General features: G+C 30.6%; 1 protein-coding gene across 1 annotated transcript in view; it reads left to right on the forward strand.

Moving 5' to 3' along the window:
• Fat4 (FAT atypical cadherin 4) overlaps positions 1-16,073 on the forward strand; it is a 192,264-nt gene that overhangs the window by 163,073 nt on the left and 13,118 nt on the right. Inside the window, 4 exon segments of the mRNA XM_004854950.3 lie at positions 1,242-1,346; positions 8,481-8,788; positions 13,085-13,170; positions 14,867-15,046. Of these exon segments, the coding sequence (XP_004855007.2) occupies positions 1,242-1,346; positions 8,481-8,788; positions 13,085-13,170; positions 14,867-15,046 (679 nt within the window).

Here is a 16,073-nt window from a genome sequence, read left to right on the forward strand (position 1 = left end):
GTAGTTGTGCATATAAAATATATATGCTTTCATGAGATATATAAAATATGCATTAGTGTAATCATGATAGGAAATGGAAAATAACTTTACAGAAACTGCCATAAATGAAAACTTCCAGTCAAGTAATGTAAATGAACTATATACTATAACATCTCACTGGTTTGGGGGATTGGAAAACTACAGATTATCTTTACAAATATATTAAAAATTTAAATAATGGAGAAGGATACAACAGTGACATTAGAACATATTTAAGACTAAAAATAAACCATGAAAACAATAAGATTTCTACTCTACCTTGTTTTCTCTAACATGTGATCAAATATTCGGTCATAGTTTTGTGAAACCTGACAGTGGGAGCAAAAGACCTGAGTTAGTCTGTGCCGAAGTTTCTCAGGCATGATATTAGATTCTAAGAGGCTTTTCATTTTCACTTGTGAAAGATGTTTCTTTTGTATGGATTAATTCCCTCCATTACGATGCAACATGTTAAGACATTTCCCTGCTTTCTTTGGTGCCATGCTCTATCCGTATCATGCCTGGCCTGCCATTAAGTCAGCCAGTATTGGTTGATTTGATTTAATGTGATAATGTATGAGGAAAATCTTTATATAATAAAAGATCTGCTGCTTAGGTATTATCATTACAGAAAAAAAAAATGACAAAGTTATATAACCTGTACCCAAGATTACATATTAATAAGTATTTGAAAATATTTGATGTGTTCTCTTATTTCTTATTGTGCTTTACAAAAGGTGTGTATAAGTTAAGGGAGATTTCTTAAGAATGGAAGAACTGTAGTTTGACAAGCTAAATAAGGTTAATTCTTACCTTTGAGCATTCTGACTTAAGGAAATCTATAGAGTAAAAAGAATACTATAAAAGTTTCAAACTCCATCTATGAAAGGTAAAAGATGAAAGGACATCCACATAGAAAAATAAATTTAATGAAAGTATTTTATGTTCACTGTATTGTTTCCCTGTATATGGAATTTCCCCCAGGATGATTATGTAAATTATTTCCTAAATATTATACTGCACATCTTTACAATAAGATAATTAAATATGATTTTGAATTCTGAGCTATCCTTCCAGTATATCTCAATGTCAAGGAATATATTTTTATATTTCTTTTCCTTAACATATAATCTCTCATGGTAGATTTTTACATGTAATTGCACAGTGATTATTTTACTATATTTATATGTAATATTTTTTAAAACAAGTTTTACATATTTTAGGGAAAATGTGTGAATCTTCAGTCAATTATTGTGAATGCAATCCTTGCTTTAATGGTGGTTCCTGCCAAAGTGGTGTGGATTCATATTATTGCCATTGTCCATTTGGTAAGTATAACTGATTTGTTGATATAAAATATTATTTTACTTTGACTTAAAATTTAGCAATTTTGTTTTCTTATGACCATGTATGATTAAGAAAATATTGTCTTGAAATGCTACAGTGAAATAAAATCTGAAAGATTGAACACTTTTAAATAGGGAAATCCTCTTGGATATATTGCTCTGATTATCATTAGAAAAATAATTTACTCAATATAAATCAATGTTCTGCTCCTAGATGATTTATTCTCAAATATTCCTTCTGATGCCTTCTTTTCATTCCAGAATTTATTCAGTAAAAATCCTTTAAACACTATTTATATCATTCTCTATTTCAAATCTCTAAAAGAGTCAAATGTTTTTTGTTTTGCTCCTTTTTTCATTACTTTAATCACTTTTTAGAAAGATTTAGTAACTAGATATGCATTTTCATGATAGGGTTTTTTTTAGTTAATAGTGAGCGATTAATAAAAATTCAGACTAACACGGTCTCTGAGGAAGAAAGTTAAGAAGAATTTCTTTGCACACACACATGTTTATTCACCTTAGTTGGATTAACTAAAGGATTGTTTCCAAGTTTAATCTCAATCTTACCAGCACTGGGCCAACCTAGAACTGTGAGAAAGGATTTTTTTTTTCCAATTAAGTTTATTAGTACATTTTAGGTATAAAATACATTTACATACATCATTGGGATCTTGTACTATTACATGAATATCTTGGTTCTTATTTTTTCCCCTTCCCCTGCCCTCCCTTCACCCCCTTCACCCTTCCCTATTTGCAAAGACTTGGTTTCTATTTTTTTCCTTTTCTCATATTTTTTCTTTTCCCTTCTTTCCTTTCCCCTACCTCTCCCACTTGCCCTGCTCCTTTAGACCTTTTCTTCCTTTTACACAATATCAATTATATATTTAAAAAATTATAATATCAAGGTCTAGGAGACATTACCACAGATTTTACAGAATTTAAAAGGATGTAGAAATCATATTACAAAAATCTTTTTTGAAATAAATGTGATAACTTCTAAGAAGTACCTTGGAAGACAAATTAATGAAACTAACTCTGGAGGAAATATAAAATTTGAATAGCACCTATTAAAGAAAGTATATTCTTAGCTTGTAAACCTACCTATATGACAACAACAGGCTCATATACATTTTAACTGATAAATTATATCAAACATTTAAAGCAGAAAAAAGAAGGAACACTTCTACTCTCATTTTAGGAAATCAACATTGTGCTAATACTAAAACTGGATAAAGATAATAGAAGAAAAAAGTATGAACATAGATAGAAATTTGTTTAATACAACAAACTATTAGAAATCAGATCTTGCAGTATGTAGAAAGGACTGTTGGTTCTTAACAGTAATACAAGAAATTTCTATATTGTTTTCCAAAATAGTTTTATCATTTTACATTCACATTAGCAGTATTAGAAGGTCCTAACTGGTTCACACCTAAGCTGACATTTGTCCTTTTAAAACTTATAAATTAATCTCCCTAATGAGTGTATAATTCAGTCTTGTTATTGTACTGATTAGTATTTTTCTGATTCTAGTGTTGCACACCTTTCCTTGTGCTGTACTGGCTATTTATCATCTTTTTGTGTCTACTTTTTAATTGGATTGTCTATTAATGAGCTGTAAGAGTTCTTTATATATTCTGGTCATAGGTTATATGCATTGTAAATATGGTCTGTTTAAGGACTACTTTTCATTTTCTTAATGATGTCATTTAGAGTTCTAAATTTTGATGGAATCTCATTTATCAATTTTTTTCTTTAATACATCATATTTTCTGTATCCTAGGAAATTCTTGCCTACCCTGAATTCATAAACATTTTCTCTTATTTCTTCTTAAAGTTTTACGGTTTTAGTCTTTCATATTTAGGCTCATAGATCCTTTTAAGTTATTTTTATGTGTGGAAATAAAGGGTTGAGGTTAATTTTTTATACACGGATACCAGGTGTTCTAGTGTCGTTTGCTGAAGACACTATCTCTTCCTCGGCTCTTGAATTGAGTTTATGTTCTATAAAATGTTAATGTTAAATAATCTTTCAAAACTCAGCGGACCATATAAGTGTGGTTCTATTTCTAGATTCTCTGTTTTATTCCAATGATCTATATGTCATTCTTTACACCAACACTGCCTTGATTACTGTAGCTTTAGAGGAAGTCTTAAAATTAGATACTGAATGTCTTCCAACACTTTTTTTTTCTTTTTACTTTTCTAGGTCCTTTGTACTCCTACATAACTTTTAAATTTCAATAGCCAAGTCTTCATTTATAGCAAGTATGCATAGACCTGAATTTTTATATATACCTTGTGTTTTCTAATCCTGCTAAATTCAAATACAAGTTCTAGGGGCTCCTAGAGATTTCTTAGTATTTTCTCTGTAGATGATCATTTCATCTGCATATAAAGATTTTACTTCTACCTTGCCAATTCTTTGCTATTTGTTTCTTTTTATTGCCAGACTATATTGGTTTGGGCCTATGTTTCAAAGTTTAATGGACAGATGAAGAGCAGGCATATGTGCCCTTGTTGCCCACCTTAGGGAGAAAGCATTGCATCTTTTCCATTCATATAAGGCGTTTTTGCTGGAAGTATGGAGTACATGTCTTTGATCTGTTGAGAAGGTTCTGTTCTACTTCTAGTCTGCTGATAGCTATTACCATGAACAGCTGTAGAATTTAGTCCAATACTTTTCCTGCAACTACTGACAGGGTCATATGGCTTTTTCCTTTCCTCTGTTAAAATGATGACTTTTGGTGGTGGATCTTCCAAAGCTGAACCAACACCGCCACCCCTATAAGAGAACAAGTTTTGAAAGAACTTTTACATTAACTTGGCTTTGTGTGTTTGTGATTATCCCATTTATTTAAATGCTACTTTACCTCACAATGTAGAATCCATCTAGAATTCGTCTCCCAGATGACCCTTTTTCTTTCTTTAAATAATAAAGAAATTTTTAGAAATTCTTTTTTGCTGTATTTTGTTGTGCTAAATGGACCTGAGAAATGAAGTTTGATTTCACTTCTGAGAGAATTCAACTTCAGTTACTACTAACTATAAAATGTAGTAAGATTATTCTTTTTCAATTCCAAGATTGTATATTCTGTGCTTTTTTATAAAGCATATTAGGGCCGGGGATTTAGTTCAATGGTTTCACTGCCTAGCTAGCAAGTGCAAGGTCCTGAGTTTGATCCCCAGTACCAAAAATAAATAAATAAATAAATAGATAGATAGATAGCACATTAAAGGAATGATAAAGAGAAACAAAATACAAGGACATCTAACTTTGAACCATGTGTTTAGCAATGATTCTGAGGCCCAGAAATTGAGTGATTTGGCCAAAATTTTTAAAAAAGAAAAGAAATTGAAACAAAATTATCTCAAGGTAATGTTATGACTAGCATACATTATTATTTCCAGTCCAGTATGATAATCACCACACTCCTCTTTTATAAAATTTCTTTCAATGTCTCACCAGTAATGCTCATGAAGTAGTAAAAGGTATATCAAGGTCAAAATTAACCCTAAGTATAGATCTCCTAAAACATTTTTTCTTTCAGTGGTCTCTGAAAATGCTAAATGAGGCAGCTTTTTTCCCTAGATAACCACAAATCAGGTTTCATGGTTTAACTTGTGTTTTGGAATGAAAGAAACAGGAATTGGAGTGGAAAGTGGAAAATAATTTTTCAAATGATGGAACAGAGGTGTTTACATTTGTGGGGATTCCTTTACATTCCAACAGAAAGTATGAGGATTTGAGATAATTAATGCCAAATATGCAAATTGTTGCAGTGTAGCTGATAAGACTGCCATTGCCTATGGAGGAGAGATGCTTTGTTCAGAAAGAACCTTCTCACCCTGCCAGAGATTCCTGGGGAAAAGAGAATTAAATTAAGTTAAATTAAATTAAATGTCTGCAGATGACATGTAGCTGGCAGTGCACACTTCTCCCCCTTATTCCTTCTAGTAAAACCAAGAAAACACTATTTAAATTGAGACATTGTTAGCTAACAACGTAAGCACTTAGAAAAGAAAAGAAAACAAAAAAAAATTGAAACACCAACACGTAATTTGAGAATACAAAGATTGAATTAAAATTAAAAAAGCACTTTCCTTCTCAAATTCAGTGTGGGTGAAAGATACAAATAAAAATAGCAAATGGAATGCCTCAAACAAACAGCTAGAGGTAGTTAACATATGCATCCTATAAAACAACATTTTAACCATAATTTTGAAGCTGGAAAAAAATTTGCGCTGTTTACCTTTTCATCAGTAAAAGATTTGCTGTTTGGATTTTAAACATTTTTTAGATCCTTAGATTTTTCTTTTAGATTGTGTTTTAGGAAAAATATAAAGTTCACCAGAGTTAACAAAGACAATTTAGCCTGTACAATTATAACTTCTTAGGATACTTTTGTTATTATATTTGTAATACACTATCAGAAGTATGATTTGAAATACAATGCATGCTTAAGTTTTGAAAGTATTGCAATAAAAGACATATTGCCTTTAACCATCCTTAAAATGCTCCTCTTCCCTTATGAACACACATATCCCATTGTTCTTGCCACTTTCTGGAGCAGTTCTGCAAGTCCTCTTTTGTAAACATCGTTATCTCAGCTACAGTGGATGCCTCAGTATCCTGAATGGGTTCAAAATGTTTACTTTTCATGGTCATTTTGACTTTGGGGAAGAGCCAGATGTCACATGGCAACAGATCCAGTGAATAAAATGGGTGAGGCCACACCATAATGTTTGCATGAGACTAGTAGAGTTCACTTTATTTTCTTTCACACCTGAAAAGACACACATGAAAAGGGCTACTAGAGCTCCTTCAGAAAGAATCAAGAATGATAGACTAAGTGTGTTCAGAGCAAAGGGGTGTATTTTGAAGAAGGTTAATGACAATGTATCTTTACATTTAAAAAAACTTAAACATTTGCCATATATTTCAATCACCTTTGTACAGGTATATTGTGTGTGTATATATATATATATAATATATATACACATATAATATATCATATATATATATACACACACATACACAAAAATATCCTACATTTAAAAATTACTCTATTAGGGATATTTAGTTCAGGGCTGGGGATTTAGCTCAGTGGTTCCAGCGCCTGCCTTGCAAGCACAAGGACCCGAGTTCGATCACTGGTACCAAAAAAAAAAAAAAAAGAATGGGATATTTAGTTCATATATATATATATATATATATATATATATATATATATATAATGTATGTTATGCTTGTATATGCACACAATTCATATATATGTATATATGTGTATGGTTTAAAACTAGTAAGTGTCATATATTTTACTCTAGTAAAGGACATTATACGTGTACATCCTTTATTAGAGTAACTTAAAATTTCTCTTGACATTCTTTAGATTTGTTTTGTGGCATTCTATTTGGAAGACAAGTTTAAGAACTTCATTAAATTTTATTTTTATAAAAGACAAGGAACTATTTTTTGGTAGGACCAATAACCCCTTAAAAGAGAAGAAAATCTGTAAATACTTTAGTATTTGAAAACATAGTACCAATTTGTAAATGATCCTTTCAATATTTATATACTTTATGCAAATATCCCATTGAAATTTTAACTACAATTTTAGAGGTGAAAAATGTGATCAGTAGAAACCTAAAGAAATAAATAGTACAAATTTTTCTTCAATAATCTTTCTATTTAAATATATATTATTTATCTCTACTCATTCTTTCACTACAATTACCCTTTGTGCATATAGAAATAATGTATATATAATAGAATAACTAGTTAATATAAATAAATGTAATATAAATAGAAATCATATGCAATTAAATATACAAAAGTAACTATTATATAATAAATTTAATAAACCTAGATATATAAAATAAATTTATACTATATAATATATTACACATAATATCCATCAGTCCTATATTTCTTTTTGACTTCTCTTTAACTTCAGTTAAAGTATACATAATTTCAAAATAAATTATATATATATATCCTATTCATTTATGATGAATATCATTTTTGGCTGCACAAAACAGGACAAGATAAATGACACTAGGTTTTATAGACGCCTCTAAACCATTTTAATTTAAAGAGTGGATATAAAATGTGATACAGTCAAAATAAGTACATTAGATTAGGAGATCTGGCTTCATGTTTTGTCTATATTTCCCATGGTTTTGTGACCTGGAGCAAGTTTTAAATACTCTGTAAAACAGTGGCATTGGTTCCTTTTAGCTGAACAATTCACTGATTATAAATGCAATGCATTTACAAGACATATTAAGCCAAAATTTAGGAATGAAACCTTTGAAAGTTAATAAGAATCATGATGCATTGGCATGGGTTAATTTTCCAATCATTTGACACAGTCTACTAATATTTGTGGGAAAAGAATTTTGGCATAGCATTATAACATCAATAAAACTCACTTTTCAAGTTGGAAAAAGAACCAGCACAAGCAAATGGGAATGTTGAATTTCAGGAAAAAAAAAACTCGGAAAGTTATTTTAATGTAACCTGCTATAAATCTTCCTTAAAGGGTACATAAAATGAGAAAGTGATAAAAAAGTAGACGTTTATTTTCTTCCCAGGAAGCAGTGATTCCTTATCTAATTTTGTGACCTTTGAAAATACCATGAATATAGATAACAAATGTTTTTAAGCCCAAGTAAATACATTTACTTTCTTCAACTGAATTGAAATTATTTTTAATAATTTTATATTATGAAGATAGTATCTTGGTTGAAAATCACAGCATATTAAAACCTTTCAAAGATTGACAAATTTATTTTGAATATTTTCCAGAAAGAAAATCTCTTCAGACATACTGTATTTCACTATCCCTAATTTTTCAAAATGGAGCATATTTATATAAGTCTTGTAATTTGCCAAAGGGGGAAAAAAACTTCATCAGTTTATGTATCATCTGCTATAGACTATAGTTTAAAGACTATCAATTTATTCTATTCCAGTTTTTGTTTAGACAATATTCTTTGGAGAATAACAGAAATATTAAAGTAATAATTCATGATTGTAGCTTGAAATATTTTTATAAAAATAACTTAATAAAACCACTTAATTTGATGTGTCAATTTTCCCACCTTCAGGTGTCTTTGGGAAGCACTGTGAGTTGAACAGTTATGGATTTGAGGAATTATCATACATGGAATTTCCCAGCTTGGATCCCAATAACAACTATATTTATGTAAAATTTGCAACCATCAAAAGTCATGCTCTACTGCTGTACAACTATGACAACCAGACAGGGGAACGGGCTGAGTTTTTGGCCCTTGAAATTGCTGAAGAAAGATTAAGATTCTCTTACAATTTAGGCAGTGGTACATATAAACTCACTACCATGAAGAAAGTGTCTGATGGACAGTTTCACACTGTAATTGCCCGGAGAGCAGGAATGGTAAGATATCTCATCTTATATCAACCTATTTTTATTGTTGTTGTATATCTATCAAATCAGTCCTTCAAGTAATACACCAATTAGAGTACAAATTTAATTAAATTATAGTTATTAATTATTTGACTTGTTATGAATTTCAGCAGGCTTAAAAGTAAATTTTTCTTTTCTTCACATTAACTACATTGCTGTTTTAAAAATACTAAAAGAATAAAATAAAGAAAATAGTCTACTGCTATAAAAATTCCATTGATATTTCCTCTGTAGTTTTAATGCTATGTCAGGACAGTACTTAAAATAGTTACTTTTTTTTCCCAAGTGTTTTTGCCCTAATTGAAGAAACAGCATAAGAACACAGGTAGAAGCCTTTCCTACAAATAAATATCCAAAGATAATACTTATTTCAAGATAGCATAGTTCTTTGTCATTCGTATTACAACATCTCAGTATACTGTCATCTATGAAGTTTATTATATGAGACTATATAAAGATGCTGTTTTATATTATTATCTAAGGTTTTTCAGAATTATACTGTATAATATTGCAGATTCACATATTACATAATTATCAGTTATATAAAATTTATCATAATAAAAATGACATTTCTCTATGAATTAGCTTTATTAAACAGTTTTCTTCATAAAAAGAAATGAGTCATAATTTCCTTATTTTTGAAAAAATTTGACATAATGTAAAGAAGTAATGGTTTATTGTTTTTTCCTCCATTTGTAAGAAGCATCAAGAATTTTTGAATAAATAAATGCCTTCAAAACTGTCTTAAAGTATTTATGTACGTAGAGTTTTTAAATGCATGATTAAAATTTTATTTCTCCCTATAAAAGGAATATAATTGGCCAAAATATTAAATTATCTCTTATAAAGAAAAATTGGCCAAATAAATGCTCTTAATTTTTTTTCTTTTTTTCCCGGTACCCGGGATTGAACTCAGGATCTTGCACTTGTGAGGCAGGTGCAGTGCCACTGAGCTAAATCCCCAGTCTTGCTCTTAATTTTTAATAGAAAAAAATCAGGATCTGAAAGACTATAGTTTTATTTCTGCATTCGGTAACAATCAACAGAAACATGGTGAGTTGTTTTTCTCTGAGACTGACCAAGTGAATAGTACATTCACTGAATGAAAGGAATTTGCCACTAAATTCTGTAAACAATTTATGTTATTAGAATACCTGAAATAATATTCAAGAACAACATTTAAAGTGTTTCATAATTTTCCACTAATATATAATTAATTTTTTTTCTTTTTATAATTTTTGTCATTTCTTTAGTTACCAATTTCATAAAGACATAAAACAGAAGCTACTTTATGGTATTATTTTTTTCAGACCAAACACAGATAACAAAAAAATCTATTACCAAAGGATAAAATTTCCCATTTGCTTTGTCAAATATTTTGTATTTTGAAATGGCATCAGATACAATGATTGATGTAACCAGGAATATCGAACCTCATAGAATTAGAACAAACATATGGTAATTGATATGTGTAGATTGGTAGTTATATAGCCATAATAACTTTCTAACAATGATAGGTGACTTTAATGAGTTATAGCAGATATTACCATACTCAAAGTTCCAGGCATAGGAAGATAATTGTACAAATACAATTGTAGAAATTGTACAAATACAAGATAATTGTATTTCAGAGATGTCAAATAAATTACTGTGTAGATTACACAATTTTTTACCTGATGATTTCCAAGCTTCCTTTAAGCATCATAAAAATTTACTTGTATCAAACAAGAATTTTGGGACAAGGGGAAGTGGAAGAGGAAGTACTGTGAAATACACCAGAAGAGATATTTGTAATATGTGACTATAATCAACAAGTTTTGAATATAATACTAAATGTGAAAAAAAATCTGTCATTGTTACTCTAGCCTCAGGAAAAATGTCTCCCTATTTCAAAAAACATTCAAAATAAATTCCCTACTGGATTTTGAATCTGTTATTTTCTACAGTTCAAAATGATTTTTATTGGAAACCGGCAAAATCATTAGCTCTCAGCTTTTAATCATTGCATTGACAGGATAGAAACTTCTCAGTTTGCAGTGGTAGTGGAAGAAAAATTCTACAATAACAGAAAGAACATTCAACTCTGAAGATTAATTTGCATGAGCAGCTATTCAAATAAATCAACAACGTCCTTGGTTATTCTTGGAGTTATATCATCAAGCTTTTAGAAATTTAGCAAAATATATTTCATATTAACATCCAACATATAATGCAATTATTTTTTATTTTTCTAATTGAGTCATTCATAGGTACCTGTATGATACCTTCTAGTTTATAAAAGCTTTAAGGATCTCTAGAATGTATATTTTTATAGCACCTGTACAGAGAGATGTGTTAAACAATGGAAACAACATAAATTGTATCATTAAAGCCTCACAGTGCTTTTGAGATTGAATATCACTTAATTTCGGAGATATTTGGAAAAAAAATCATAACTATTGAGAGAGGAAAGTAAACAGGACATGCATGAACTGACACAATTGCAAGTACAAGTGGTTCATTTAAAAAATGTTAGTAGTTATTATTACTTGAGGCAGCAAAATAAGAACTCATGTATCATACAAAAGTTTTTACAGAAATAATAATTAATGGATACAAATATATAAATTTAAGTTAGCAAGAGGTTCAATATGTAAGTCAGTAGTTAAGCTCTTGTTTAGCAGAGTCCAGGCCCTGGCTTTGAGACTTAGCCCAAAATTAATAAACAAATAAAAATAATAATATTTGATATTTGATATTTCTAGCACAATTACTATAAATCAACTCGATTATTTCTAAGGTGTGATACATAACACTTACAGATGTAAACATACTATGAGTAAATCCCTAAAATTCACAAGCAATATTGATAGAAATGGGATATTAAGGAAATGAATCATTTCCACCTATAGTGATATTGTCCTGATTTATAGGACACAAAACTTGATATCTAACCTCTTTGTATGTGAATAAGGTAGGCTGTTAATCAACTTGTTTAAACCTCCCTGTGGCATACTTTCTTCATTTGCTGTGCTCTTATAAAATTAACCTCAAATGATAAACATTCCAATGAATAAATCCTTGCATAGTATTTGTCTTTATCTTGTATAAGTACAGCGAAGTTGGAGTGGCCTTGTTTTGTGGCATTTCAATAAATTTAGACAGGACTCTTTATTTTCTGTACTGGGAGAAATCCTTATCCATCTTCACTTTTGTAATCTGGGTAATGCCTCTTCCTGTAATTTCCTGACCATTGTCTAAACACCACACTCTGAATATTATCCTTATACTTTCACTATCTACAGTATGTAAAGTTGCATTATTTGTGAATTGAACTGAGTTTAGGGACCAAGAGAGTCACAGAAAACAGCACTGCAGAGTCCAGAATAATAAAGATACACAACATTGGTCTTAAGCCTAACTTCCTCCCCTCTCACTGTCCTTTTGTCTCCTAGGCCTTGTTTGATAGAAGCCACTGTATCCATGCTCAATGGTTATTGTTCAATAAGAATTCTCTTCCATATTCTTAGACCTTTTAGCCATAAATCAGTGGTTTTGTTTGTTGATCAAATGGCATTACTTAAGATCCAAAAATAACTACCACTTGTGATTTCAATATTATTGGGAAGTATCTACTGTGCACAATATATTAGAATGCATCCTGATTATACATCAATAGGCAGTACTATTTTACTTAAACATGATAATGCTTAACATAAATGAGGACACTTACTCAAGTTTTTAGTTTATCTCAGATTAAATTCAATGCAAGTATTAACATTTTCATGGCTTGCTATAATAATATTTTTACTGTACTTTCATAAGTTTTACAAATATGACTCAATTATTATGAGATTAAGACTGTTGAAGATGAAAATTTGAAGGCATTTTCATTTAATAAGAAATATTAATAGTAGAACAAACTGAATAGTAGTACAAACATGTTTCTTAACTTTGTAATCCCTGGAAGGTGCTCCAGAACTACCATATGATATTCTAAGAATGATTAGTAACATTTTTAGTCTCTCATCTATGAAATTTGAGAGCCAGAAATTTTTCAAAGTCCCCTCTCACCTCTTATATATAAAGATAATCACAGTTTCAGCCTTAGACATATCAAAAAAATATGTGTCCATAATTTGATTTTGTGGTAAGTTATATGACTTGTTATGTATTAAAATACATTAAATCAGAATGTTACTGTGATTTTAAAATCGCATCCTCCTAGAAACATGTCCAGCATAGCACCGGCTGGCAAGGCTACCTTTCCCTTCTCTTTCTGTACAGGCAGCTTCCTTGACTGTGGACACCTGCTCTGAGAACCAAGAACCAGGCTATTGCACCGTCAGTAATGTAGCAGTTTCTGATGACTGGTAAGTACATTTATTAATTTTCTCTGTATTATTAATTGAAATTTTAAAAGCACATATGTTTTAGTCACTTTTCTCATCTCTGGAACAAAATGCCAGACACCTGTAACTTAAAGAAGGAGAGGTTTATTTTGGCTCACACTTTGTAGAAATTTTGGTCCTTGCCTTGCCGGCTGGCTCTAACTCAAAAAGACAGGACCAAGGGGCATGGAGAGCAGGAAGCAGAGAGAGTGAAGGGAGGAACTGGAGAGGAAGATAAACCCTTCCACACCATGCCCCACAGGCCTTGGACCTGCCTGTGTTGACAAGACCCACTTCCTAGCAGGTATCAACCTCATAATCTAATCATGTTGCAAAAGACCCCACTATGCATGCATGAGGCTCCTGGGTGATATCTAGATATTAACCACCACAACATACATTTTTAAATAGTTATATTATTATAAATATTACATAAAATTATATTTACTTTCCTGAAAGGATTTTTATACTATAAAAGTACTATTGTTACTAATTGGTGTACAAAACATTGTGTTAAAAAGGCATAAATCATAGAGATGAGGATCAAACTAAAAAAAATGAAGTTCAATGTAGCAATATTTTTTGAAATATTCATTGACTACTTGCATGTGTCCTGAATCCCAAAGGAAGTGTAAGATCAGGATCAAAACTCTTTTAAATACATTTTCTAAAAGTTTGTGTGAAAATTAACATATTTTAATGGCACTTGAAACTCAAAACAGTATTATCCTATCAAATACATAAACAATTTTAATAGGAAATTAACAAACAGAAAAATACCAACACATCATCTGTTTTATTAATCAACATGCTGCCATACCTTATATCTGAAGACAAAAAGCAAGGCAATTTACCTAAATATCAGAGTTCTTACTACTTCTGTGCATTTTGACTTTTCTGTGACAATATCTTCCTTTTCACTGACTCAAAATTGTTATATACATCAAATTTGGCTAACTGAAGATATAATTTTCATAAGTGTCTTGTTTGTTTTCTTGTTGCTCACACACAATAGCTGACACCCACAAATTAAAGGCAGAAAGATTTATTTTGAATCACATTTTGTAGAGGTTTCAGTCCATAGTAGGGTGGCTCTAAGGCAGGGAAGCATGGCAGAAGGGCATTGCAGAGAAGGAATAGCTCATGGCAAGCAGATAGGAATGAGAGAGAGAGATCAAAAGAGAAAGGAGGGACATAGACTGATCCAGGCCACACCCCCAGTGACCCATTTTCTCCTACCAGGCTTTCCCTCTCAACATCACATTTAGCTACAAACTTAATCAGTGGGCTAAGCCACTGGTGAATATCACACCCCTATGATCCAAACACGTCCCAAAAGCCCCACCTATGAGTGCCTGAGGCTTTGGGGGGACAGCTAGATTAAAAAACCTTAACAATAAGTTTCATATTTTAATACCTAGAAAACCAAGGAATGCTGTGTATATCTGTTTAGAAGACATTGTCCACCTGCAATGTTTTCCACTAAAATTTGGCAGAGCACAGTAATAAATCCAAGAAATATTCCTTTTTTGTTCTTTTTGTTCGAATGATCAAACCTATAGCTTTGTGCAGAATAGGCAAGTGCTTACCTCTGAGCTGCATTCTCTAGCCCTATATTCACTTTCTAAAACAACAAAGGTGTTGGCACTCAAGTTCTTCTTTTTCCTTTTTCCTTTAGGACTCTTGACGTTCAGCCAAACAGAGTCACAGTTGGAGGTATCAGATCACTAGAACCAATCCTTCAGAGGAGAGGACACGTGGAAAGCCATGACTTTGTTGGCTGTGTGATGGAGTTTGCAGTCAACGGCAGGCCTTTGGAACCCAGCCAGGCTTTGGCATCACAAGGCATCCTAGATCAGTATGGAGATTTTATTTCTCACAATTTTAAAGAAAAATTCAAAGCACTGTATATGTTAATTGATCATCAAAAGATGTATTTTACCAAAATCCCTAAGAGTACCAAATACTTTATATTTTAAGTTTTTATTTATAGATGAGAAATTTCATTTGGCAAGAAATATGATACATATTTAGAACATTTTTTATTTTCTTGAGTCAAAGAAAAATATATGTATGCATACATGCTTTTCTTTTATCTTATGCAGAGCTACAAGGAAGATTAAATAAATTAAGTAGACAAATCATTATACAGAAAGAGGCCTGACACAATAAGTAAATATTAATTATCATGTACATATATATGTAACTATTTGAAATTGTTTTACTTATAGACTTATGTATTAGAAAAATCCTGATATAGCTATACAAGGTAATACCTAGATTAACTATGAACTGTAAGTCTGTTTTTCTAATTTATTAGTTTTCATGCAATGACTTAGGCATTATGACAATTACAGATTTTATCTTTATTTTAAAAATTATTCTTTTTCATTGTAAAAATGGGAACATTCAGAAAAAATATTTTTAGAAACCTATAATCTAACCACCCAGAAACAAATATCCTTTGATTATTGTCATGCTCATGACTGCCTAGTATCATTGTATTGTAACTGTTGTATGCTGTAGTTCTTCCTAATTTTATTAAAATACTAATGATATTATGATGAACATATTTTCACAAAAATCTTTGTTGACATTTTTTGGAGTGAGATCTCTAGCAATAAAATTACAAACACAAAGGAGTGTTACTTTCTAATACTTATAAATCAGTATTTTAATGTAATTGGTCAATTTGCCATCATTTTTCCATATATTGTTATGTTTCAAAGTACCATAATTTCATTATTATTAATGATTGAGGAGTACATAAAATATAGATTCATGATTGCTAACTATTGTTAATACTTTAATATGCTTTCTTTTATGTCATTCTCCACATTCACACAATATATTTTCTTTTAACTTTAGTTTAATTTTTAGTTTAA

This window comes from Heterocephalus glaber, unplaced genomic scaffold, assembly GCF_053883595.1.
Source record: "Heterocephalus glaber isolate CG9 unplaced genomic scaffold, H.glaber_assembly_v1.0 deba00001586, whole genome shotgun sequence".
Taxonomy (NCBI): Eukaryota; Metazoa; Chordata; class Mammalia; order Rodentia; family Bathyergidae; genus Heterocephalus; species Heterocephalus glaber.